Raw genomic sequence first — 27,385 nt, forward strand, 5'->3', positions numbered from 1 at the left:
CGTCACAAATGTTCACTCAGGCACTTACTTGACAACAGATAGACTTCAGGCGTTATGAATCAGAGCGTCTCTTCTCTCCTGACTCCAATTACTTATGTAGGAGTCGCATACAGGAGTCTTGTTAGAGTGCCACAGTTCGTTTCTTGATAACTTCCAGAAAAATAAAGGTGTAGCGCGTCCTAGCGCTTTTAGGCACTTGTGACTATTAGCTTCATAGTGTGCCCAGTCATGCGGTAAAAAAATTCAAAACCAAAACGACCTCCAAATACCACAATGCAAGTGGCTTCCTTTTGAGAGCAGTCAGTTACGAAAGCCTTCTCGCGCTCGTGAAATAACAATAGCATATGGTGAGTAATAAGCGCGCCCTCACGAGGTGGTTGAAACTTCTCAAAATGCGGGTTTCGTTTTAGCGCTACTTCGCGCTACAGTATCCAGGATATCTTTTCCTCTTTGACCGCGTGTTTTCCGAATGCCAGATAGTCCAAACACGCATTTGTCATTAGCGCTTTCCTCGCGGTACACTAGTCAAGGGCGGGATATTTAGGAGCAAACAAACAGCGTGTCCTCGCGCTCACAGATTAAAGGACTCGGCGGTCTCTTCAGCAATCCAACGGTTCCAAGAAACAGGAAGGTTTCATATCTCTCATTATGGGCGAGTAACAAAACGTGCCCAGGGAGAGGGAGGGAAGCATGATATTTTAGCAGGGAGGCCAGCTTTTGGGTGGAGTCACAGACTTAGTAGCAGGCAGGAAGGAGAACACCGAGTACATTTTGAAGGGAGGGGGGGGGGGGGGGTAATAGGGGAGGTGTGGGAGGGGTAGGAAGCAAAGTGAAGTAAAATACAAACCAGCCAGAATAAAGAAAGATATACTGGGGCAGGGCCAGCCTTGAGGATGCTAAATGTCTTGTGACAGGGGAAATGGGGAATATAATACTTGCATCAAAATGACAGGAAGGTTCAGAAAATACACAATGGAAGATGGAAAGGGGCCTCTGATTTGCCTCATAAATAACAGTTTACATTCAATATGAGGGAGCTCTTTGCCCATCCACAGCCTTTCCCTCAGGATACAATGCAACCATATAACAATAACAGGTGCTTCTGCAATCACCAATACATTGCCTAGGCAGCACACATTACAGGAGACTGCCACCACACTAGTTTAAAGGGAAACATTGCAAATACATTTCCAAGGTAAAATGTTTATACCATCTCTAAAATAGTTGCAAAATATGAAAAAGTTTTCTAAACAAATGATACGTCAGCAAATCAAAAAATAAAAACACTCCATACACAGTTTCTCGAATTCTTCAGGTGATTTTTTCTTCTCTGTCATCTCCAGATGAGGTCTGATTTTTGGGCAGGCCCCAGAGTAAGAGATTACAAGAGTTTTGGATGGATCACCATACGCTATTCTCATGGGTTTAGGGAAAGAGGCCTGCAGCTGTGTATCTAAAATCAGGGGTGACACAAACTGCAAAGTTGACAAATGGCACGATGTCAGAGCTCAGTGGACATTCTGCCAAGAAGCAGGTCAGTATATAAGTCAGTATTCCTCTTTGCAGAAGACCAAATATAGAACATTAATGGGCAAAAATTATACTAGTTTATTTGAAATTCAATCACTTTACCTATGCTAGCTACACCACAGGAATTCTGTGAATTGATCCATGAGAGGGGAGAGTTTTCAGCAAATGGTAACTAGATTAAGGGCCAGATGTACGACAGATTTTTGCATGCGCAAATAGGTTTTAGACCTGTTTGCTCATGCAAAAAACCTGTGGTGCATGTACTAACCCTATTTTGCGAGTCGCTAATTAAATAGCGACTCGCAAAATAGGGTTAGCGACACGCTATTAGGAAAGGGCGTTCCAAGGGCGTCCCTTCTTAATTAATAGTGAGTCTGTCACCTATGTAAGAATGTTTTGCGACCGCATTTGCGGTGGCAAAACATTTGCAGTTTACCACACTCTTCAAGAGGGTGGTAAACCATTTGCAAACGGGAAGTGGTCCCCAGGGGACCTCTTGCCCTTTGTGAATGGATGCACAAGCATTTTTTCAGAGTAGGCAGTGGTCCCAGGGACCACTCCCTGCCGTTAAACACGCATTTGCAATGCAATTGGTCTTGCCTTTGGGACCTTATATGTATTTAGCTATGCAGCACATTAGCCTGGGTGCTAAAACATCTACTGTTCTTTAACATGGAGGGAAGGTTAGCACCAAACTGATTGACACACCAGGTATGGGAACACATGGAGAGAATTATTGCCTTTCACCTGGAAATGGTATAGTCCAAAGCTCTGTTTTTATTATAAAATCAGGGCCTACGGTGGTCATATCACTGAAAATACAAGATTTAAAAAAAATATTATTATCTGCGGGTGCTCGTGGAAGACAATTTGTATGGATTGGAATCTAGAGAATGTTAAAGTTATTCTGGTATTTTACTGACCTCTGCTGGCCGTTTTCTATCAAGAATGTTAAATATAGGCAGTTGCCAGAAAAATTTAAAAAAAGAAAGTCCTTCAGCAGAAAGCAATTCTGGTAATTTACTGACCTCTGCTAGTCGTTTTCAATCAAGACAGTTAAATAGAGGCAGTTGAACAGAAAAAAAGTCCCTAAGTGGAAGCAGACAGGTCCTAGAGTGATCTCCAGAGCCCACAAAGTACATATACATATAAGTATATAATAAGTATATACTAAAGTATATACACGAGGTCTTGAATGCTCGACCTAAAAATGAAACAAAAACGTTTCTTTTTTTTCTAAAAATCCATCCCGTTTTCCTTTGAGAAAAACGGGCTGCATTTAAAAAAAAAGCTGCTTTATTTAAAAGCAGTCCCAGACATGGAGGTCTGCTGACCCGAGCAGGCCACCATCCCTGGGAGTGCCCCTCATTCCCAATGGGGTCGCAAATTGCGACAGCCTCATTAATATGCATGTGGCATGCAATTTGTGACCCGTTTGGGAATCGCAAACAGTGTCCCAGACACTGTTTTACATTCGCAATTGTGACTCGCTAATTGCGACTCGCAATTTGGCGCAATTTGCAGGTCGCATTTGTCAATGGTCGTACATCTGGCCCTCTAGGCCATATTTAAAGTTTGGCAAATGTGTCACTCCCTCACAAAAGTGTTCCTTACTGCAAAGGCAATAGGATATAAAGCACTTGTAATACGGTGGAAGGATATCTGTCACGTTTGTGATAGAGTGACCCTTGTGCCACCCTCTAAATTACACCCTTATTCTTATAAACATTCTCTTTCTCTCTACAACCATTGCAGCTTCTGTGACACAACACTCACAGGTCACCGTCAAGCATTCTAGAGTTTTAGTTCCCCTCTTTTCTACAATGCTCCAGTTACTGTCAATGAACATGCATACTTCCCATTCCTAATCTCTCACCCTCTCAGTGTTATGTTTTCTCTACTGTAGTGAACCCTTAGCTCCGCATCACTCAACCTCAGATATCTGTACAGATCCTGCCAAGGCCCCTGTCCTCTCACTGAGCCCCATGAGGCTCACTTGGACTCTGCAGCTAGGGGTGTCTTGGTGGAAGTCCAGTATCCTTCTCATTGACTCCCTGTAGCTTCGGTGGCACTTCTTCCTTGATACACAAAGCGTGGGTCTGTAACACCAAGGCACTTTTGTTAACGATATTTGCCTTTATGTTTGTTTATGGTTATTCTTCTTTCTACACACTGGTTAAATATGGAGGTTTAAAGGGTCAAAAGGTAAGTAATGAGGAATGGCAACGGAACATGATGTGTAACAAGTCACTGAGAATCACTGAGCGCGGCCAGTGTTACAGTGGCGGATTATGCCAATTCTGATCCTGCTGTGGGGAAGTCTGGTCGTGTTAGGAAAGCTGTGGCCAACGCAATTCAAAAAGAAGTGAAATCACTTTGCGGTTTGGAAGCATCTCTCGTACCAGTGGAGGAAGATCTTTCATCCATTATTGTGAATGGAGAGTGCGAAAGTGACAATGACATGGCAGAAATGCCAAAGAAGGTATTAGCAGCAGGGAAAAAGAAAAGGAGCAAGAGAAACAAAGAAACCTTACACAGTAACATTGGCGATGACTATCCCATACACACTTGGCTGATGCTTGCCTCCTATATACGCCCAGAAGATATCGTGAAATTTCCTCTTATTTGTAAGAATGCCTTGACTGTTACTTGCACTGCAGCATTTTGGATAAGATTGTACAAAAGGCACTATCAAACTACTGCTCTGCTTCCAGTCCGCTTGAGACCAGAGTGCATTGAAAAACTGCGATGTCTCCGAGCCTGTGTGATCCGTTCATTGTACCATATGTATGAGCCATTTACTTTTCGACTGGCAAAAAGTCCTACAATCCCGAAATTGACTCCTAGCAATTTAGCTTATTCTAAATGTTTACTTTTCTGGTGCAGAAAGACTATTGGGATTCGGCAAGAACCAATGTGGGAGTTTAACTTCAAGTTCCAAAAGCAGTTTCCTAGATCCAAGAAGAACAGTCATCCTGTACTGCGTCCTCCTTCTAGATATGAGGAAGTGCATACTAACCCAGATCAGGACTGCTGCCTGCTGCAAGTCACCACCCTCAATGTTATATTTATACCAGTTGTCATGGGCATGACATTATTCTGTCTCCCCCTGTTCTTTTTTAATCTTGAAACTCGTCCGGCGGAGCCCCAACCGCATGGCCGATTCCCGGTGGAGCTGCACCGACAACTATAGGGGAGACTGGCCCTGGCACACCGCTTTGGCCATCACCTACCCACCCGGACTTCGGACCTTTGTCTCGCCTTTTTCTCTGCCGATGTCTCCTTCCAATGGACTCCCAGCTCTCCCTGTTCTTTTTGAATCTTGAAACTCATCTGTCAGAGCCCGAACCGCATGGCCGATTCCCGGTGGAGCTGCACCGACAGCTATAGGGGAGATTGGCCCTGGCACACCGCTTTGGCCGACACCTACCCAGCCGCACTTCGGACATATGTCTCGCCTTTCTCTCCGCCGCTGTCTCCTTCCAATGGACTCCCAGCTCCACCTGTTCTTTTTCAATCCTGACACTCGTCCTGCCAATAACTCCTGTATTGAATTTGTAATTTTTCTGTAATTAATGTGAATTTTTCTGTGACTGGTAACACGCTGTTTCCTTATGTAAAGCGCTCTGATACCTCTGGGTCTAGCTAGCGCTATATAAAACTCTCTAAATAAAGTCAGTAATATGGTTCTCTGTTTATTATAATTCACAAGCACATCATCACCCTACTTCCCTTCTCACCGCTCTGAAATCTTTGGTCTCTTGCGGCCTCTGATTATAACCTGCATGTTGGTGATATGCAGCGTCAGATGAGATCCGTGCCGTAAGCTTCAAAACTCTATTTTTTTATAAACATATTCACAGCAGTTGGACAAACACCAATTTAAGCTCTAGCTTCGTGATTTAGAAAGTGATGTAAGCTAAATAAAGCCCTGCTTCCCTGCACCGACAGCCAGAAGCGCATAAATAAACAGTCCCTCTGGTAATGAATGGCAGCCCCATGGAACACAAAAGGAAAGAGGACTGAAGGCTCGTCCTCCCTTCGGGTCATTGACAGCTGGGTTTGCTTTGGGTGTTGGCTTTCACACTGTCTGCTGCTGGTTGTGACTGCGGGCATTGTAAGGTTGCACCCGAATTACTATGGTTTGAGGACAAGTGCTCATGGCTCTCCCTTTTTAAAGACAAAGAGTGATGTGACAGCAGAGATGTAAAAAGCAAAGTAGATGAAAGTGTTGTACAAGGAGCACTAATATAGACTATATGAGTTAAAATAAGTGAAGGTGAATTCAGGCGAGGGAAACAAGTTTAACCAGCAAATCAACTGCAAAATAACAGCCCTGCCACTCCTACACAATTCTTGTGTCAATGCAAACCCGTTGTCTTACCTTGTGCCTTTGAGCAAGAAAGCAATTGGAAGAGAAGATCCCGTCTGTTCAGAGATTCATGGTCGAAGGGGTCTTATTAAGGGACATCAGCCACACCTCTCGTTCACCAACCAATCACTGAAAAGAATAATACTGAGCAATACACTTGTCGCAAGAGGGGACACAAAGAGCATACCTTTGGCCCTGTGCCACCAAATATTTCTAGATGTCTCCATGCAAATATTCATGCAAATATTCACGTCTTTCATTTCATTTACTTTGACCTACTGACTGACGCAGAAGATATTCCATGTTGTAAAAAACAACAGGCTCTTGAATTTGCTTTTCCTCATTTCCCTTTCCTTTAGCATCATCCTTTTTTCCACGTCTCCTGCATGGAGCAACCTCTTACTGATGGTGTCAAATGTTGTATCATGGATCAAATCATTGGTAGTGATATATATTGTATCAATGATTGTGTCATTTTTATGTCCGTTGTTATCTTATTTACAGGGTATTGTGTGCTATTATGTCTATTTTTCAAACCTCATATTTCTCATTTCCATCCATCTAGGTGTTCACAGATTAAACCTTAAAAAAACTTAACATAATTTAAATTGATTTCCAGTCATTTGTTGTCTACGTTTTGATCACAGTGATGTCTTAAATCCATCAAACCTGGAGCTGCACAGCAAGCATCTTTGTCTAATATTCGGTGGGCCAGGACATTGTTTTCTAGATTATGTCATGAACATAACACATATAGAGATAAGGGCTTTGAGACTCCTCCACCAGCCATTGGTTTCTAATGGATCAGTCTGCTTCACGATTGCTTGTTTGAAGTGTCAGCCAAATTTTGGATCAGCCCGCGGAGTACCCGCTTTACTGGTCTCATTGGTCAGCTTGTTCATTCGAGGATTAGGTTTATCAATTCACCTATGGACTGCTCCAATTGTAATTCATGGGCTGAGGAGCGTCCCTACATTCCAAAGAAATCCCACAGTTACTATCGTCTAGGCTGACTGCAAAGCAAGTGAGCAGTGCCGGACACACCAGGGCCAACGCTTGCTCCTTCTTAAATCCATTTTTGTGACAAGCAAAATGAAATGTATAAAGTTACAGCAGTTGAAACCAATTATTATCATCATTTGGACTTGTAGAAGGGCAGGTGAGCAGCGCCAGTGGTTGCACACATGAGCAACCGCCACTCTACCAGAGGACCATTTACACTAGGGCTCAGCCTGAGTGATTTTACCTGCTCCTGCTTCTATTTATGTGAAGGGTAAAATGCAGTTCCTGAAGTTCTGCAGTTTTTTTGCTTTTTTTTACCAAAGCTGCCTTTACAGTGATTTCAATTGCTGCCAAGTTTTGCAATAAAATCTAAATATTGTCAGCAAAAATTAAAATATAGTCAAATTAATATTGACAATATGTTGATGTCTATCTAAAATTCATGAATAGTCCTTCGTTTATCTCTATTTATTCTCTGGTCTCATGTCTGCTGCTGCTTTGAGCTTGTCTCTGAGCATGCAGTGCACCCTTTCTACATCTGAGCATGCCCACCAGCTCATGTTTGCTGGCTGGTGGCCAAAGTGGTTCAGCTTCAATCCTTGGACACCACAAATGCAGCACTACCTCCAAGTGTAGACAACAAGAGGCTCAGGGACATATATACAAGCCCCTATCACCATGGGAACCTCAATTTTTGTGACGTTCCGGTGGCGATAGGGGCCCTGCCTTATGTACAAGGCAGCGGTAAGCCACTTAACGTGACCTAACACTGCCTTGTACATAAGTCACCCTTTCACGCTATGGTTAGTGTGAAAGGGGCGTCCAGTGGGTCTTGCAATGGGCGTTCCACCGCAACACCCATTGTATTTGACGCTGCCCCCTATGTACAAGGGTGGCATACGTAGGAGGCCGCACCAAAATTAAGACCAGGAAAATCCTGCTCTTAAGTTGGCAAAACGAGGTGAAATGCATTATTTCTCCTCGATTTTGCTTTTTCCATGTGTGCTGCCTTGTGCAGCACACATTGAAAAACGCTAAATGCCATGGTTTGTTTATGTACAGGAAGGTGTTCCTTCCTGTACATGAACAAACCTTTAAAAAAATCAATTTTGTAACTTTCAAGTGTGCTGCATGAAGCAGCACACATGGAAGTTCCAAATTGGCATTTTAAGATTGTTCATGTGCAGCTTCCTACACTTAACCAATCCTCCCCTGCACACAGACACCCTTGCACTCTGGTGCAAGGGTGCCTGTGGTGGCACTAAGTTGTTCCACTAAGTTGTTAAACTTAGCGCCATTGCAGGGGGAAACGCGAGGCTACACCACATCCTTGTAAATATGGTGCAGCCTTGCGTTTCTGAAGTGGCGGAGCATGTCGTTAAGCCAAGGAGGCTAACGACTCACTTCACCACTTCATTGTACATATCCCCCTGTGTTTTCTGACATTCCAAACCTACAGCTTTGTCTACATGTTTTCAGTTTCACATGTACTGGGATAAGGTCACCCAGGCGCATATGTACGAGCCCCTATCACCACCACAACGTCACTTTTCCAGACGTTGTGGTGGTGATAAGGACTGCGCCTTATGTGCAAGGCAGCGTTAAGCCACTTAACGTGGCTTAACGCTGCAATGTACATAAGGCTCCCTTTCACACCATGGTTAGCGTGAAAGAGGTAGCCAGTGGGTGTTGCGGTTGGCGTTTTACCGCAACACCCATTCATTTTGATGCTGCCCCCTGTGGACAAGGATGGCGTACATAGGAGGCAGCACCAAAATTAAGACCAGGAAAACCCTGGTCTTAAGTTGGTGAAACAAGGAGAAATGCATTATTTCTCCTCGTTTTAGCTTTTTCCATGTGTGCTGCCTTGTGCAGCACATGTGGAAAAAGCAAAATGCCATGGTTTGTTTATGTGTAGGAGGGTGTCTCTATCCTGTGCATAAACTAACCTTAAAAAAATGACATTTTGTAACTTTCATGTGTGCTTCATGAAGCAGCACACATGAAAGTGACAGAATTGCATTTTAGGATTGTTTATGTGCAGGAAGGGACACCTTACTACACATAAACAATCCTTGCCCACACGCAGACACCCTTGCACTCTGGTGCAAGGGAGCCTGCGTTGGTGCTAAGTCGTTAAACTTAGAGCCATCGCAGGGGGAAAGGCAAGGCTGCACCACATTCTTGTAAATATGGCACAGCCTTGAGTTTCCGAACTGGCGGAGCGTGTCGTTAAGCCAAGGAGGCTAACGACATGCTCCGCCAATTCATTATGCATATCCCCCTTAGTGTCTTCTGGCTCTAGACAGGATATCACGGCATGCCTGCATGTACGGATTCCTTTACTTAAGAATAGGGGTTAAGAGTGTGCCTTCTCTCCATGGCCAGCTCGAGCAGATGCATGCTAAGTGCAGGAGATTCTCGTTGTTTGTCCCACATTAAATGGCACCCTCTGTTTCCAGAGTATATCCATTCTGGTTTTTCCGCTAGAGATTGAGGCAGCCCTGGCAGAACTGCATAGTTTAAGGTTCAGGTGCAGCGGGTAAGTGCAGGCTAAATACAGTGCTCGCGATAATTTAGAGCAGCTATTAATGATATCCAGGCTTGACCTCTTTTAGCATGCTCCTCTTTATCCTTTAAAAAAAGAGATTTTAGCCATTGCGGAGTTCACTAGCTTTTTCAAGACGTTATATGAGAGTGTCAGCCCCCATAGGTTTTCAAAGTGCAAATTCTTTACAGACTGATCCAAGAATTCTTTAAGACCACTGCTGCTGCCCTCTTTGTTAATTGCTAAACATAAGATGTTGTTTAGGGTGTTAGTTTCAGCTTGTCTTAACTTGAAGCATGTCATCTATAGATCCCTGCCGCCCAACAGACTACCTTTTGAGGCCACACTCCTGCTGAATTTACCTAGTGGAAGTGTTCCTTGTGTTTGATTTAATACTTAGCAGTAGATATTTATTGGAGTTTGTCCAGTACGGCCGAGTCACTGCCCAGGAGAGCCTCGCTACCCTATGTCAAAGTTGCCAGAATTTTTGCTGCCAGGACCTTCAGCAGCAGATCAAATGATGGGCCTTTCAACTTCTTGCTCACAGCGGTAAAGGTAGCAATGAGGGCGTTGCTCTTATTTGTAATGGCTCGAAGCTTTTTGTTGGCCGTTCCCCTATCATCCAGCAGAAACCCTAGGTACATGTACTCATTTACTGCATCTAAGATGTGCGCTCCAAGAAGGCAGGTTACATTTTTCCTAGTTGCCTTACTAATCATCAGCACCTTGGTTTTGTTCCGATTGACAACCAGGCCGTTTAGCGCTGCATGGTGGTGAAACGTATTGATCAGTCTCTGAAAGCCAATTTTGGTCATGCTGCATAAGACTACATTGTACGCATATAAAAGTTGGTTCAAAGCTGCATAAGACTACATTGTACGCATATAAAAGATGGTTCAAAGCTGCATAGGACTACATTGTATGCATATAAAAGATGGTTCAAAGCTGCATAAGACTACATTGTACGCATATAAAAGATGATTCAAAGCTGCATAGGACTACATTGTAGGCATGCATATAAAAGATGGTTTAAAGCTGCATAGGACTAAATTGTATGCATATAAAAGATGGTTCAAAGCTGCATAGGACTACATTGTACGCATATAAAAGATGGTTTAAAGCTGCATAAGATTACATTGTATGCATATAAAAGATGGTTCAAAGCGAGGATGCCAAACCTGGGGGCATGGCTTTTAGTTTCATCAAGATCAGGGGAGAGGTCAGCCATCAAAAGATGGAAAAGAAGTGGGGCTAACACGTACCCCTGTTTTAGTCCATGATGGGTTTGCATCTTCTTCCCAGTAGGGAGCCATCACCGATTTTAATACGCACCCATATATGACTGTGTAAGGGCTCGATGAATCTGAGCACGTGGGAGGGGATACTCCAGGCCCTGAGCTTCCTCCATAATTTCACATGATTTACACAATCAAACACCAATTCATAAACAACAAAGCAAAGATAGGTAGTACGATTCAGCTTTGCCATTTGACCCAAGGTTGTTGACAGGGTTAAGATGTTTGTAATGGTGCCAGAACCCCTCCGAAAGCAGGATTGAGTTATTGGAATTAATTGATTAGCGTCAGCTCAGACGGTTTGGTTATGAAGAATAGGGAATGCACAATATGTTGCTTCATTGTCTAGGAACGTTATGAGGTGATCATTTTCTAGGCATGTTTTATCCCCCCCATGTGTAGTGGGGAATAATGGGGGGCCAGCTTCCTTGCCCAATACAGCAGGTCTTGCTTATAAATGGCCTGGGGTATTCCTTTTGGCCTGGGCAAGCCATACTTCCTGGCTTTGTTAATACCATGCTCAACTTCTTGTTGTGGCAGTTGCACACCTTCTGGGTTGAGGGAAAAGAGTAGGTCAGAGCCTAAAGACAGTTGGCCATTTGAGCAGTAGCCTAAACTATGACATAACCCCAGGTTTGCAGCAAAATCTGCTGAGAGAGACATTTGTTGATGTTATATTTACTGCCTGGTTTTCTGTGAGAAAGGACTTGTTACAGGGAGGTGCTAGGCCATCGGCGGTGGCAGGACAGGATAAGCCTCTGTGAGTGTTGCTGGATCCAGTTCCATTCCAACCAAGAAGTGTTTCTTAAGAAATATAATCCAACGATCTTCCCTGATTGGAATGATCCAAGAGGCCTGCTGCTGGCCGTTGAAATTATTCACGATTTGATGAAAAGATCTTCAGTTGGATAGTTTGCTATTATAGAGCAGCTTGGCCCAGAAGGCGTCCAAATCTTTCTTTTTGTTGGAACAAACAGTCTTTTCGTATTCCGTTTTTGCCGCCCTCCGTGCGTCTAAGTTATTAGGTCTCGCCTAGCGTGGCAGCGCATGCACTGCTTGCTCAGCGAGATTTATTGTCAAGCAGTACTTTGAGAGAAGGTCTTGAAGCCCCGCCTATGGTAAACGGTGGCCTGCCGTTCTAAATAAGCTTTCTGGGTTGCCTCCCTTTCACATTTTTGTCAGGCCCACCCGGACTGGGTCATCTGCTTTCTGTGTGTCGCAAATGGATTTCTTATCTTTAGGAGGCATCACGTGTACTGCACGGCCCAGACTTCCTGCAACCACGTGCTCAATATTACGAACAAAAATATATATTAGCCCAGACTATGTAATTCACACTATCACTCACGCACTTCTAGACTACAAAGAGCTCAAAGGTGTAATATTCAGCCAATATTTGAAACAACCGACCAATACAAAATGTCACTTTTTCGCTGATTGGTCTATGCAATTGTAATTTTTGCATTTGTCAGGTCGTGTAAATGTTGCTATAAATTGCACAAGTGCAATCTGCGTAAACTCGAAATGAGGGTGCCAAATCAGGCCCTGATTACAAGTGGGGTGGAAGGCATCAGGTTATTATTGGACCTAGTAAATATCAACACAATGGTGTAATATTATCACCAAGAACAGTAAGTATCTCCTATTTTAAGTTCAAACGTGGAAATGGGACCGAACATACATCATTTTTTAGCTTACTTTGGGCCTAAGCTATATAAGTGAAATGTGCAGCTATGTTTAGTAATGTTAAATTCATCATTATCTGCTGTTAAATTGTAAATCTGCTTTTTAAGAGTGCTCATGCAAATTGCCCCTTTGAAAGAACATTTCCTTATGAAGTGAAACAGGAAACACATGGGTTTTCATTCAGAAAGGCATTTTATACTGTGAGTAGTAGTACTCCTGAAATACTATTTTAAATACTCACAAATGTAATTCACTTGGTGCAGGTGTAGATCTGCACCCGCGCCTTTCCTATCCCTCATGTGTGGAGTACGCCACTGATAGTGATTAGAACTATGCACATATAGTTCTTCATTTCAGGTGCAACTGTGGGCGTGACAAATGGAGAAGCTAGAAAATGAATGCCTATAGTGGCAGGAGGAAAGATAAATTAAGAAGGAACACATGGAAAGACACACCAGTACAAAAACACACTAACAAAATTGTAAATCAGTTGCAATTCACAAGTGCTACACCCAGATCTACTCCAGCAGTACTAGAGCCCAAAAAGGCTCAATTTACTACAGATAAGAATTGGAGGAACTCTTACACCAAAGATGGCCACCTAGAGGTACAGCACGGAAATCACCCTCAAACAAACACAGAGAATGCCACTACAAGCACCAAAGACAACACACATAAGAACAAATGAAAGGAACAAATGTAAAATAACTTTCCACATTACAAACAGCTATAAAAAGGCACATTCATAATATTAATAATCTTTTTTAAAATAGTTGAATGGCGGCGTGTGGGTGAGGCTCCCGACCCGCCCAGAGGTTTAGACGTTCCGCTGCAATTTTGCCGAATGACCGGAGGTTTGCAGAGGCTCATGAAGATGCGAAGCCTACGAGGAGACGCTTGAAGACCTTGCAGCGTCGTCTGAATATGTTATTTGAGACAGTGAGTCCCCGTCGCGGCTATTTTTGAAACGCGGCCGCCATTTTGTTTTTGCGCGTTTCCTCACACAATGCCGCAAATTTGCTCTTTGGTTCCCACGAGCTCCCCCGATCCTCTACAAATGTTTTAGAAGCTGATTCTGGACAGTGTCTCTTTAATTACTAAATTTTTTGGTGTAGTCTCTATGGATGGTCTTTATGGATGACTGCTTTCACTTGCTTTCACCGGCTTTTTCGTCATCACTCAGCTGGCAGCCATTTTATGCTCTTTGCTCTGTCAGTCAACGCAGCATGAATAGATAAAGCGTCCTTTTACAATTTTTTTTGGCCAAGCCTACTTACCTCAATTCTTCTTGTGCTGGTAATCTTCGTTTGCTATCATCGCTGTGCTTTGGGTTGTGCCACTTTGAAAGTTCCTTCATTTCATTAGCTGAAAGACTTTCTCTCTTCACATCCCTTGTTCTACGACTCCTTAACAGTCACGAAGCTGGCTTGACGACTGACCGGCATTCTCTCCATTATTTGAAAAGGCGCCTTTTTCCTCACCTTGTTGGCTTGCCCCATTGCCCAACATATTACATCGTTTAGTTGTGAGTCTACTTTCCTTGATGACATTTTGTATTTTTACACCTGCTTGCTGCACAGCCTGCATTAATACAGAGTGTGTGGAGTGGCTTTATGGGCAGAACGAAGATACCCCACTCCATAAATTCCAAGCCAAAACACGTTTTTATAAAAAATTCAAAAGTATTCTCTGAATTCTCTAAACTAACAGATTCTTCAGACCTTTCTTCTCAAGATTTTGACACTGCGATGGAGCTTCCGTCTATAGCTCAAGGGAAATCTAACACCAAGCGCCTAAAGAAAGACCCTCCGTCATCACCCAAACCAACTTTGCCTGTATCGATGGAGCTACTTTTGGAGGAAATAAGAGCTCTTCGACCTTTCATGGAAGAAACTAACACTAAACTGCAAACTTTAACAGATAACTGGTCCCAGCTGGAGGCAAGGGTCTTTTCTGTCGAACAAAATGTCTCCTCATTCAAAGAAACATCAGTCAAGGTTTCTCATCTCCACTCTCAAGTATCCGCTCTCCAGAAACAGGTCGAGGATTTGGAAAATCACAATAGAAGGAGTAATCTCCGCATTTACGGCCTGGGAGAAGGTCTTGAGGGGACGGACTCTATTTCCTTCTTCAAATCATTCCTCCCGAAGGTGCTCCACATGCCAGATGGAACGATTCTTAATATCCAGCGGGCACATCGTTTAGGCCGTATTCCATCGCAGGCCTCGTCCGCATCAAGACCAAGAGGTGTTATTTTATACTTCTTGGAATACACAGATTTGTTAAAGGTACTCTCAGCAGTAAGAGCTTCGCCAAAGATTACATGGTCTGGTTCTGTGTTTCCCAAACTGGGGTCCGAGGTCTGTGGCACATTCCCAGGGGGTCCGCATGCAGCAGTTTTAAAAGCACTGCAAAGTTCCTGGTAAAATTAGCACTTTTCGAGGAACTATAAAAGTATCAAGAAAATGCCAGTGATTAATGTACCTGCTGGAGACAGATGAGTTTTGTCTAGTGGCAGCTTTGACTTATCTAATGTGACACAGAGGGTTAATATGCCTACTGCAAAGAACTTGTACAATGCATTTTAAAAAACTGTATTTTATGTGCATAGGTCAGTGGGCTACTGATTTTGTCACATAGATTCTTTTGTCACTATGCAATTCATGCGGGACAATCATAATCTAGCACAGTGTCCTATAAACTGTCAAAGAGCTGCTTGCAAACTGCATGGTAAAAGTTAGCAACATATGTTTATTCCCAGTCTATCATTATCCTGATGCTGCTATATTCTCACTTCCTGCACATGAACAATTTTGTGGTGCCTTTTTGTCACTTCTATGTGTGCTGCCTAATGCAGCACACATGGAAGTTACAAAACATCATTTTTATTATAGATTGTTTATGTGCAGGAAGGGTCACCATCCTGAACATAAACAAGCTAAGGTGCTTTGCTTTTTCCAACGGAAAAAGCAAAAACGAGGAGAAATAAGGCATTTCGCCTCATTTCGCCAAGTTAAGACCAGGTTTTCGATGGTCTTAATTTTGGTGCTGTCTCCTATTAAAGCTGACCTTGTAAATAGAGGGCAGCATCAAAATCAATGGGTGTTGGAGTGGAACACCCACTGCAACTCCCACTGCCCACCTTTTTCACGCTAAGCATTGCGTGAAAATGGGCCTTATTTACAAGGCAGCGTTAAACCACAATAAGTGGCTTTTGGCTGCCTTGTAAATAAGGCAAAGCCCCTATTGCCACAGGAACATCGCAAAAAGTGACATTCCCATGGCGATAGGGACTTGTAAATATGCCCCTAAAATTCTTAGTAATTTGAGTATTTGTTTTGTGCGCACACGTTTGTTTATTTTTTTCGAATTATTGTTTTAATGTTTGAAATTTAAATCCTACAAATTGCTTGGGGGTCCCTGGCTTCCAGTAGTGACTCAATGGGGGTCCCCAGGAGTCAAAAGTTTGGGAACCACTGGTCTGGTTCATCTCTGTTCTTCGCACAGGACTAGGCCAAAGCTACTGCAAATCGTCGCAAAGCTTTCTTAAACATGCGAGCTAAGCTCCGTTCCATAGGAGCCAGATATGGCCTTTTTCACCCTTGTCTCTTCAAAGTTACACATAATAACAAAACAATTGCTTATGAGGATCCTTTGCGGCTACAGAGCTATATCAATTCATGTAACCCGACTGCCATGGATTACTCTGGACTTGCTTCATGTCTTAATGCTTGATGTGATAACACGTTGTATTTGTTATTTACAGTGCTGTTATCCATAATGTACTTTCTTATATTCTAGAGTGAGCCCTTTGGAGGGTCAAGGTTTCTGATTTCACTGTTGTTGAACTTATATTGGTTTTCTCTTTGATCGCTTTTTTACTTCTACTCTCCTTATTACCATTTTTGCCTCATTCTGTTATATTGATTCTAATGTTTTTCCTTTTTTGCCTCCGCAGATACTCCTTTTGTGTTTCATGATATCCTCCCGGCTGTCCGTTTAGCTGATCCCTGGACGTGTCGTCCATTCCATGTGGTTCCGCCCTCCCCCTCGTGTTCACTTGGTCCCTTCTCATGTAGGTATGTTGTCCCCTCATTGTTTCCATTTCCTACATGTTTCCATTTTTCTTCTTTCTCCTACTCTTTCTGCATTCTCCATCACCATCTTATCCTGTGTGATGTTTAACCTCCTATTCTTTGCATTTCACTTTTCAATTTTTCTCATGATTCAATTACTTTCAATCTTAAGGTGGCTTAATCCTAAATTTTGGGTTACTTATTTTCCTTACTATCCATTTGCTCTTATCTTTTCTTACTAGATCACAGCTTTGGTTCTGTCTTTTTCTGCTCTTGTTGCTTTTGTTTAGGACTTCTGACATTATCTCTTATTATTTTGTCTCTATATTCTTTCTCCTACTTGGCTCCTTATAACAGCTTTCCTTTTGTCACTCTTCTCTTTTCTTTTTTGTGATTATTCTTCATTGTTAACATTATTGTTCTATCATGCTGTTGAAGTTAATTTCATGGAATGTTAGAGGATTGAACTCTCCCATTAAAAGACAAAGAGATTGTCTCATTTAGCTAAATTGAATGCAGACATAATATTCTTGCAAGAGACTCATCTCACTGAAAATGAATCGTTAATACTCAAAAAAGGTTGGGTGGGGGAAGCTTTCTTTTCCAAAGGTGATGGTAAACGTAATGAAGTCATGATACTATGCCGCAAGTCACTCAAATTTACGTTCATTTCACAGGAGTCTGATGTAGATGGTCGTTGGCTTTATGTTAAATTGATTTTGAAGGATGTTCCAGTCTATTTCTTTAATGTTTATGGTCCGACTGGTGGTGATGCCTCCTTTTGGTCCTCAATTAATCAACAGCTTACTCTCTGTATGGAGGACAACTTCGTACTAGCAGGAGACTGTAATCAGGTCTTTGATCCTTTTGTGGATAGAAACTCCAAAGTCTCATTTATCCCCAATAAATCCCATAAATCCTTCGTACATGCGATTATCCAGCATAAACGTTTAGATGCTTGGAGACTGTGTAATCCAACTTCTAGAGAATATACTTTTTTCTCCCCGGTGCACCATTCTCAAACACGTATTGATTATTTTTTTATATCTCATAATTTATCACAAGCACTTACAAAAGCAGAGATAGGACCTATATTACTATCGGACAATGAACACATTCTAATTGATTTAGATGTTTTGCCTAAAGTTAATACCCCTAGGAGATGGAGATTTAATAACCCCCTCTTGATGGATCCAACATTTTCCTCTTCCTTTGCTGCCTTTGTTGAGGAGCACTTCTCCATAAATGATACTAACTCTTTGTCCTTCTCCATCATATGGGATGCCTTTAAGGCTTCAGCAAGAGATTTTATTCTACGGTTTGTGGCCCGTAAGCGTAAAACTGCTCGCAAGCGTTCAGACTCTCTTTTACAGCATATCAAGAGACTGGAGCATTCTTTTTACACATCCAATTCGAAAGTTGTTCTTGATACCCTTATAAAGCATAATTACTTTTTAACAAGGAATCAACTGAAAATGCTTCATTATACTTACTAAAATCTAGCGCTAAATATTATGGTGGGAAGAATAAAGCAGGGAAAATTTTAGCTAGATACCTGGAAACAAAAAATAACAAACTGAATATTGACTCTATTTATGATAGTAATTCTACTTTAAAACTCAAAGACGCAGATATTTTGGAAGAATTTGCTCTTTTTTATCAGTCATTATATGCCTCTGAAACATACCCTTCTAATCACATGCTCTCAACTTTCTTTTCCTCGCTGCATACACTTCAACAAGTCCCCCCGCTTTGTCTTCATTAGAAACAGACATAACACAACAAGAACTCTTGCTTGCACTCCAGCATTTAAAGAAGGATAAAGCACCTGGACCTGACGGTTTCAATGTCGAATTTTATCTTCATTTCTCTAAGCTATTGATGCATAAACTATATACTTTGATTAGTTCTTTTACCTCCTTGGGAAAATCGGAGGGCTCCTATTCAGATGCTCACATCTGTCTAATCCCCAAAGAAGGTAAAGACTTATGGTTCTGTAAAAACTACAGGCCTATTTCACTTGTCAACATAGACTATAAAATCTTTTCTAAAGCACTTGCCCTATGCCTAGATCCTATTTTGCCATCCATTTTAGGCTAAGAACAGTCTGGTTTTGTGAAAGGACGAGTTATCAGTGATAATACAAGATTATTTTTTAATATCTTGTCTAAAGCCTCGCACTTCAAACATTCTTTAGCAGCTATAGCACTAGATGCTGAGAAAGCATTCGATAGAGTTGAATGGCACTATCGCTTTTATACCCTTAGATGGTTTGGTTTCGGGCCTAAATTCATTTCCTTAATTTCTCTTTTATATTCCAACCCACGTGCCGCTGTCTGTGCAAATGGCCTCATATCTTCCTGTTTCAATCTTGGTAGAGGAGTACTTCAGGGCTGTCCCCTATCCCCTTTTCTTTTTAACCAAGCTCTTGAGCCTTTTCTTTCAAAAATTCGCCAGAACCCACATATACATGGTTTTCAGACGTCAAATGTCAACATCAAACTTGCAGCTTATGCTGATGATATTTTACTTTTTATCTCCAATCCTATTGAATCCATTCCTGCTTTTCTACAAGAAGTTCAGGACTTTTCTTTGATTTCAGGATATAAATTAAATAGCGATAAATGTGAAATTTTACCATTGACTAAATTTACCTTCAAAACTGACTTTATCTCAACTAATTTCGCTTGGAAGTCATCACATATCAAATATCTAGGTCTATATTTTAAACCGACAATAAAAGATACTGTAACCCTGTGTATGAATAATTGCTTTAAAAAAATCTCAGAGTTTACTACTAAATGGCACCCCCTTTATCTTTCCAGGTGGGGCCATTTAGATACCATAAAAATGATGCTTTCCCCCATAATCTTGTACACTATCTCCAATATCTCGGTCCCAATTCATGCTAAATTTTTTAAATCTATTAATTCAGTGCTTTCCTCTTTCCTATGGAATGATAAAAAACCCAGATTATCGGGCCTACAGGCTAACACGCCCTAAAGCCGAAGGAGGCGATAATATTCCTAATTTTCCTTCTTACCACAAAGCATTCTTACTACGACAAGCTTCATATTGGTTGCTCGACTCCACAGCAGACTGTCCTTTATGGACATCCGTAGAACGCTCGCTATTATCCCCATTTTCTTCTATTGAATATCTTTCTTTTTCTCGTAAGCCCCAAACACTGTCCACTCCGGTATTTAAACTCATTTCCAAACTTCTCCACCCTCTATACCCTCTGACTCATGATACTCTTGATTCTTTTTTAGCCTCAACTATCTGGTATAATAAAACTTTACTAATACGTAATAAACCCTTTTATTGGAAAACATGGAGACAACATGGTTTATTATGGGTCCATCAATTGTTTTCAGAGGATGGCTTTATCTCATTTTCGTCACTTCAGAAGTCTTATAATTTGCCTGCCTCTTGTATAACTAAATACTATACTCTTCGCACTACAACACTTGACATGTACAATCAACTTACCAGTAGTTCTGTTGTCCCTCCCACTAATGCCTCGCTCACTGGTTTAGCCATTATCCTACGTACTAAGCCCAAAGCTTCTACCCTATACGCATTTCTTCAATCCGTAGGAACATCGAGGCAAAAGTCCAAAATTGAAAATCCCTGGGAGATGGATTTCAATGTCGTCTGGTCCTTACCAACGTGGAACAAGATCTGGATTAAAATTCGCAGAACCTCATGAACGGCAAGCTTAACACAAACATTATTTTATGTATACAATAGGAATTTGCTCTCCCCACATTCTCTAAACATTAGATTCCCCACAGTACAAACTACATGCTGGTCTTGTATGTCTCCTGATGCCACTCTTTTTCATATGCTTTTCCTTTGCCCTCCCGTACATAAGTTCTGGACTCAGGTCTGGTCTCAAATTAACTCAATATTTGGCACGAATTTACCATTTTTCGTAGGAGACATTTTCTTGGGGAGCATCTCACCAGTATGGGATAATTGTGACATCAATGTTCAAATTGTAGATTTGTTAATAGCCATTGCTTTTCAGCAAATTATGAGGAACTGGAAAGACTTTGCAAAAATTTCGTACAAAGCTTGGTGGTATGATGTTTGTTATCATCGTAGACTGGACATGTTTTTGCTTATTCCTTTCCACATGGCTACGAAAAGAATCCAGCTATGGTCGCCTGTCACTGCCTTTTTTGATAAATGTGCGTTGCAACATGCTTTACCACTCCCATCTCAGCAAGAAGTACTTAAACCTCCATGACTTCTACTACAATTTCTTCTGTTACTCCCCTAGCTCTTTCAACAATTTGTAAGCTGTATCAGTTATAATTTTCTTTTGCTGTGCTCTTGTTTCATGTTTTCACTTGTATATTTATACTGATCACCTCTGTACTATATTGCTTTTTGCTTAAAATTATGTATTGTCTGATGCCACCTTTTACACCTTTTTCTTCAATAAATGTTTTTCTGAACTAAAATATTTCTTTCAATATCCTTACGGATTGTAGACTCTAACACAATGTATATTATAAAAATGTATAAATACCAGATACACATACTTAAAAAAAATACACTTACACATCATGACACATTAGATACACAAAATCTATACACTCACACAATAATACACAACACAACCAAGCCACATTAAAATGATATGCCACTTTAATCAACACCATATGCAAATAACAGAACATTAAAAACCACAATAATCCCAGTGGAAACTTTTCCTATCTGCATAAAAAAATCATCCCACACTGGTTAAGTTTGTAGATTTGCACTGCACGCACATAAACATGTAATAAAATTGCACTTTTGAGGTGATCTTCGAGGGGGACCCTCCAGCATTATACTGAGCTTTACGGGGCCATATAGCCTGCTAGTGAAGTTTGCACACCTACCATCAGCAAGGATATTGCCGGATATTTCTAGGTTTTGCAGTTGTGCTTACACCCGCTTGGTCCAGGAGTGTCACAAGCATTGTGAGCCCACCCAACATTGGTCTTCCAAGCATGTCCAGTCTAGGACATGCTTGGAAGGTCAACCTAGCCCCACACCAAGTACTGCCAGCTGAACCCACTGTAGAAAAGGGTCCTACAGGCTACCTACCCAGATCTCCTTGATCAGATGGAATAATGTCAGCAGCAGGGCAGCGGTAGGTAACATGTATATTTATTGAGATCCTATAACTATCGATAGCATGTTTTGTTGTCTCATGTTTTGTTTGGTTTGTCATATCCATGTTGTCAAAATGGCAAGTAGTTAACAAATGACAGATGATGTGTATTACTTAAATGTCCCCCATCTTAGAGTTACATTCCTATCCATACTTGTTGAAACACAAGATATTGGTTTTTGGAGAGCATGTCTTGACTGGGGCATTGCCACCATGTCGTCATATGTTACAGTGCTCATGACAGTGCTTTGCCAGAATGTTGGGAGAAATCAGATGAGAAGAATGCCTAATGACTTGAGAAGTTAAGTTACAAAATGGTCATATGTGTTAGAAACATGGCCTATATTTTTCTGATAGTGTGGAAATCATACATACATCTTGCAGTTGTCTCATGCAAAACATGCAGGCCTCATTTTAACAACTTTTGTATGTAAGGCAAATTGTTTGGCATAACACTGCATAACATACCTTTGGCCCTGTGCCACCAAATATTTCTAGACGTCTCCACGCAAATATTCATGCAAATATCCACATCTTTCCTTTCATTTACTTTGACCTACTGACTGACGAACAAGATATTCCATGTTGTAAAAAACACCAGGCACTTGAATTTGCTTTTTCTCATTTCCCTTTCCTATAGCGCCATCCTTTTTTCCACGTCTCCTGCATGGAGCAACCTCTCACTGATGGTGTCATATGTGATATCAAAGATCAAATCATTGGTAGTGATATATATCGTATCAGTGATTGTGTCATTTTTATGTCCATTGTTCTCTTATTTACAGGGTATTGTGTGCTATTATGTCTATTTTCCAAACCTGATATTTCTCATTTCCACCCATCCAGGTGTTCGCAGATTGAACCTTAAAATAACTAAAAAAAAGTCATTTCAATTGATTTCCAATCATTTGTTGTCTATGTTTTGATCACAGTGACGTGTTAAATCCATCAAACCTGCATCGGCACAGCAAGCATCTTTTCTAATATTTGTTGGACCACAACATAGTTTTCTAGAGATTATGTCATGAACAAAACACATATAGAGATAATGACTTTGAGACTCCTCCACCAGCCATTGGTTGCTAATGGGTCAGTCAACTTCACGACTGCTTGTTTGAAGTGTTAGCCAAATTTTGGATCAGCCCGTGGAGTATCCTCTTTACTGGTCTTATTGGTCAGCTAGTTCATTCGAGCATTAGATGGATCAATTCACCCATGGACTGCTCCAATTGTAATTCATGGGCTGAGAAGCGTCCCTACATTCCAATGAAACCCAACAGTTACTATTGTCTAGGCTGACTGCAGAGCAAGTGAGCAGTGCCGAACACACACCGAGGCCAACGCTTGCTCCTCTTAAATCCATCTTTGTGACAAGCATAATGAAATGTATAAAGTTACAGCAGTGGAAACCGATTATTATCATCATTTAGACTTGTAGAAAAGCAGGTGAACAATGCCAGGGGTAGCGCATATGATCAACCGCCAGTCTGACTGAGGACCATTCACACTAGGGCTAAGCTTGAGTGATTTTACCTGCTCCTGCCTCTATTTTTGTGAGGGGTAAAATGCAGTTCTTGAAGTTCTGCAGTGTTTTTTTTTTTACCAAAGCAGCCTTTACAGTGATTTCAATTGCTGCTAAGTTTTGCCATAAAGTCTAAATATTGTCAGCAAAAATTAAAATGTAGTAAATTAATATTGACAATATTTTGATGTCTATCTAAAATTCATGAATAGTCATCTTTTATCTCTATTTATTCTCTGGTCTCATGTCTGCTGCTGCTTTGAGCTTGTCTCTGAGCAGTCAGTGCACCTTTCTACATCTGAGCATGCCCACCAGCTCATGTTTGCTGGCTGGTGGCCAAAGTGGTTCAGCTTCACTCCTTGGACACCACAAATGCAGCACTACCTCCAAGTGTAGACAACAAGAGGCTCAGGGGCATGTGTACAAGCCCCTATCGCCACGGAAACGTCACTTTTTGTAGGGATCCATCACCTGTTTTAATCCGCACCAATATATGACTGTGTAAAGGCTCGATGACTCTGAGCACGTGGGAGGGGATGTTCCAAGCCCTGAGCTTCCTCCAGAGCTTCACATGATTTACACAATCAAACACCAATTCATAAACAAGAAAGCAAAGATAGGTAGTACGATTCAGCTTTGCCATTTGATCCAAGATGGTTGACAGGGCTAAGATGTTTGTAATGGTGCCAGAGCCCCTCCTAAAGCAGGATTGAGTTATTGGAATTAATTGATTAGCGTCAGCCCAGATGGTTTGGTGATGAAGAATATGGGATGCACAATATTTTGCTTCATTGTCTAGGAGCGTTATGAAGTGATAATTTTCTAGACATGTTTTATCCCCTCCCTTGTGTAGTAGGGAATAATGGGGGGCCAGCTTCCTTGCCCAATACAGCAGGTCTTGCTTACAAATGCTCTGGGATATTCCTTTTTGCCTGGGCAAGCTGTACTTCCTGACTCTGTTAATAACATGTTCAACCTCTTATTGTAGAAGTTGCACACCTTCTGGGTTGAGGGAAAAGAGTATGTCCGAGCTTAAAGACAGTTGGCCATTTGAGCAGTAGCCTAAACTATGATATAAACTCAGGTTGGCAGCTTGATCTGCTGGGGAGACATTTGTTAATGCCTCATTTACTGTCTGGTTTACTGCGAGGAAGGACTTGTTACAGGGAGGTGCTAGGCCTCTGGGCGGTGGCAGGACAGGATAAGCCTCCCTATGTGTTCTTGGAGCCAGTTCCATTCCAGCCAAGAAGTGTTTCTTAAGAAATATAATCCAACAATCTTCCCTGATTGGAATGATCTAAGGGGCCGGCTGCTGCCCATTGAAATTATTCACGGTTTGAAAAAAAGATCTTGCGTTGGATTGCTTGCTATTATAGAGCAGCTTGGCCCAGAAGGCGTCCAAATCTTTTTTTTGTTGGAACAAAAAGTATTTTCGTATTCCTTTTTTGTCGCCTTCGGAGGTCCCTATTAAGGTACAACACCGAGGTTGTGGAGGATGGTCTCTCTAACAGTGCTCTGCAGTTTGGAAGGAGCGAACAGTAGCAAATAAGGGGGGTGATAAGAAAGTATAGTCAATCATGGATGCCAAGCGTGGGCTGATGTATGTTAGATTTGCTGGGCACCGGTCTGGCGACCTGCCACTAAGTACTCTGATCCCTAAGTAATCTGGGGCAGATTTACAAGTCCCTTGTGCCACTTCTGCCCCACTTTTAACATAGGAAAAGTGATGCAAAAGTGGCGCAAGGGGCTTGTAAATCTGCCCCTCAATATTAAGTACAAAGTTTTCCCCACGCTTATCCTTCCGGTTCCTTATGGTTGTTGTAGGTGGCTGCATGTTCCAATAATTGGTCTGTTGAATAACAAACTCATTGTTTGCTTCTGTACTTATCAAGTTCATGTTGAAATCCCTTTTGATGAGAATCTCAAGCTTCGGTATGCAACACATTTGAGTCAGATTGATTGCTTCAATTTTCTTAATTATAGTAGTTTTTGAAGTGGGAGAAGGTTGAATAAAAACATTTAATATAATCTGAGACTAGTTGTGTGTTACACTTGATATCAGTGTGATCACAATGCCTGGATGTGGTTCTGGTATCATCTCTATAAGCTCTGCCAGAGACAAGGGTGGATAGGTTGCCAATGCTCAGACAAGGTGACCATTTTGTTTTCCTGCCAATTTGTAATAAGCAAAGTATCTTTGTATACTGGCCGGAGTGACTGCCCATGTCTCCTGTAGGGTAACTCTATCAAACGTGTTCTAAAAGGGAAAGATGTCATAGCTCCCTAGTTTCCCTTCAGGATCAGTGATGTTCCAGGAACAAACACTAAGGTTTGAGTGGCGTGGCACTTCCCTGAGCAGTGGTGTCAGTTTCCACTCCTGTAATTTAGAACGCTGAGGAGCCAACCCCAGTCTGAGCTTATGCTGTTTGTAGATTTTTGTGTGTATTTATAGTCTGAGCATTCATCTGGAGCTGATGAGTTGCTACAAGCTCCTCTTAGCACAGAGAAGGTGGATGGGGTAGCCACACTTGCTGTAAGGAAAAGTGTTAGTGCTAGAAAAGTAGGATAGCTGTGGTGGGAGGGGGGTATGGCAGGGTTATTATACCCTAGTTCTTTAAGGCCTCTGTGTTTTTGAGGACTAAGGCCTGTGCTTCTGATGAAGAAAAAGTAACCGTTATCAGTCCTTTCAGGGGGAATATCGTCCATGAAAAACGCGAGTGAGGTGATGTCCTCATAGGTAGTCTGCACTAGAGGATGGAGAGCCCTGAACAACTTTAAAAGATTTCCCCAGTTTAGTGTGCCCTAATAGCCCTTATAATCAAAATTGAGATAGAAAACGAGCGTTGCTTCCCCATGATGATGGCTGAGGCGGAACTCACTGTATGAGGCTTGTTCCATTGTATTTAATGTAGAGTTTTGGTGCAGACATTGTGGTGCGGCCACTACGGAACAATTACCTGAACAAAATCCATGACTAAAGCCTGTCCTCGGAGCGGAAGTGCAAACAAAAGTTCATCTCCTGAGTTAGCACTGAGATGCTAGAACTTGAAGTGTTGTCAACGTGCTGACTATTCTCCGAATTATTAGATCTTGTGATGGATTTTTCTGAGGTACGCAGTTGGCGTAAGGCGGAATGAGGGGCCTCTGGATGGCACTGCAAAGGGACCAGACCAGTGTCTGCTAAGTGACGCCGCCTGTCAAGAGATCCATTTTGAGGGACCACTGGTTGGAAGCTGAATGTTTCTGCCCCCCCCAAGGTGTATTTAGATGCTTGTTCAGTCTGTTTGTGGTTACATGTGTGATGAGAAACAGTGCTTTTTGCCCAAGAGGGCTAGGGTTTTACTGCGATGTTTTGCTAAAAAGAGAAGCCCAGCTTTTTTGGTTGTGCAGAGCTTAGTGATCCTGTGAGATTCATTTTCTGCACAGTGTGCTTGTTCCTAGCTTTCCTCAGTATTTCTTTTGTCGCTTAGAGAGAAGCGTGTGTAAACCTGAAGACGCTGAACTAAGCTGAGGGCATTTTTTTTAGAGACCTGCGTCTATTGGGCTATTCACTGTAGTACAGGTGCCACTAGCTGAGCCATAGCTAGGGTGTCGAGATTGATAGCGAGGTCCTGCCTGGAATCTGCTTTCCTTCTATCTCAACTAGGACGTCAGTTGAATGGCATATCTTTGTGGGGTGCCCTGTGCAGGATGCCAAGGCTAAGCCCTGCCTTGTCTCTGCTTTTCCCTCTATCTATGCATATTTTCATCTTGATGCCTGCCCTGTAGGAGTGACCTATGCAGAGCTGTAAATCCCCAAAACAGTGTGGATAAGCTGTCAGGTAGACTTCCCAATTTGACTTTGATGTGAGAGCATGGGTAGGTGATTTGTTGGAGATATGTGGCTGTCTGAGCTTCAATTATTAAATTATTCAATTGAAACAGTTTGGGTGACAAGGACATTGAGACGGTCTACTTGTATGTCCAGCTTGACCGAGTGATAGTTTAGAGTGTCTACAGACGCTTGAAAACTTTTCAACAGGAGAAACCAGGTGTCTACACAGTCACTGCATTCAATGGCATTTCTACTAGAGGGGACATGCATCGTGGTGAGTGGGCTGGAAATGGATTTATGCACCGTGTGCGATCAGCTAAGTCTTCCATAATTTTATTGGCTATAAATAAGCTATCGTTTCCCTGCTCCA

The 27,385-nt window shown here is 42.0% G+C and overlaps 2 protein-coding genes across 2 annotated transcripts in view; one reads left to right on the forward strand and one right to left on the reverse strand.

The window, feature by feature from the left end:
- Window positions 1-5,991, reverse strand: part of LOC146831267 (lectin-like) — a 60,143-nt gene extending 54,152 nt beyond the window's left edge. The window contains exon 1 of the mRNA XM_085605533.1: window positions 5,915-5,991. The gene's annotated coding sequence lies outside the window, so the exon portion shown is untranslated. The remainder of the gene's footprint in view (window positions 1-5,914) is intronic.
- LOC146831268 (transmembrane protein 183-like) lies at window positions 1,420-25,770 on the forward strand. Its single transcript, XM_085603867.1, has 4 exons — window positions 1,420-1,534; window positions 3,786-4,631; window positions 14,144-14,721; window positions 25,654-25,770. Exons 1-4 carry the CDS (start codon window positions 1,420-1,422, stop codon window positions 25,768-25,770), a joined length of 1,656 nt encoding a protein of 551 aa, XP_085459993.1.
- Window positions 25,771-27,385: the final 1,615 nt, after the last annotated feature.

The sequence above is a fragment of the Triturus cristatus genome, chromosome 5_1 (genome assembly GCF_964204655.1).
Source record: "Triturus cristatus chromosome 5_1, aTriCri1.1, whole genome shotgun sequence".
NCBI classification, from domain to species: domain Eukaryota; kingdom Metazoa; phylum Chordata; class Amphibia; order Caudata; family Salamandridae; genus Triturus; species Triturus cristatus.

Excerpts from the sequence above, each read along its gene's own strand:
- LOC146831268 (XM_085603867.1), top strand. The coding sequence starts at position 1,420 with ATGGGTTTAGGGAAAGAGGCCTGCAGCTGTGTATCTAAAATCAGGGGT. Across the intron at positions 4,632-14,143 it reads CATGGGCATGACATTATTCT|ATTCTTCAGACCTTTCTTCT; the intron begins GTCTCCCCCTGT and ends CTAAACTAACAG. Across the intron at positions 14,722-25,653 it reads AATACACAGATTTGTTAAAG|TCTGAGCATTCATCTGGAGC; the intron begins GTACTCTCAGCA and ends GTGTATTTATAG.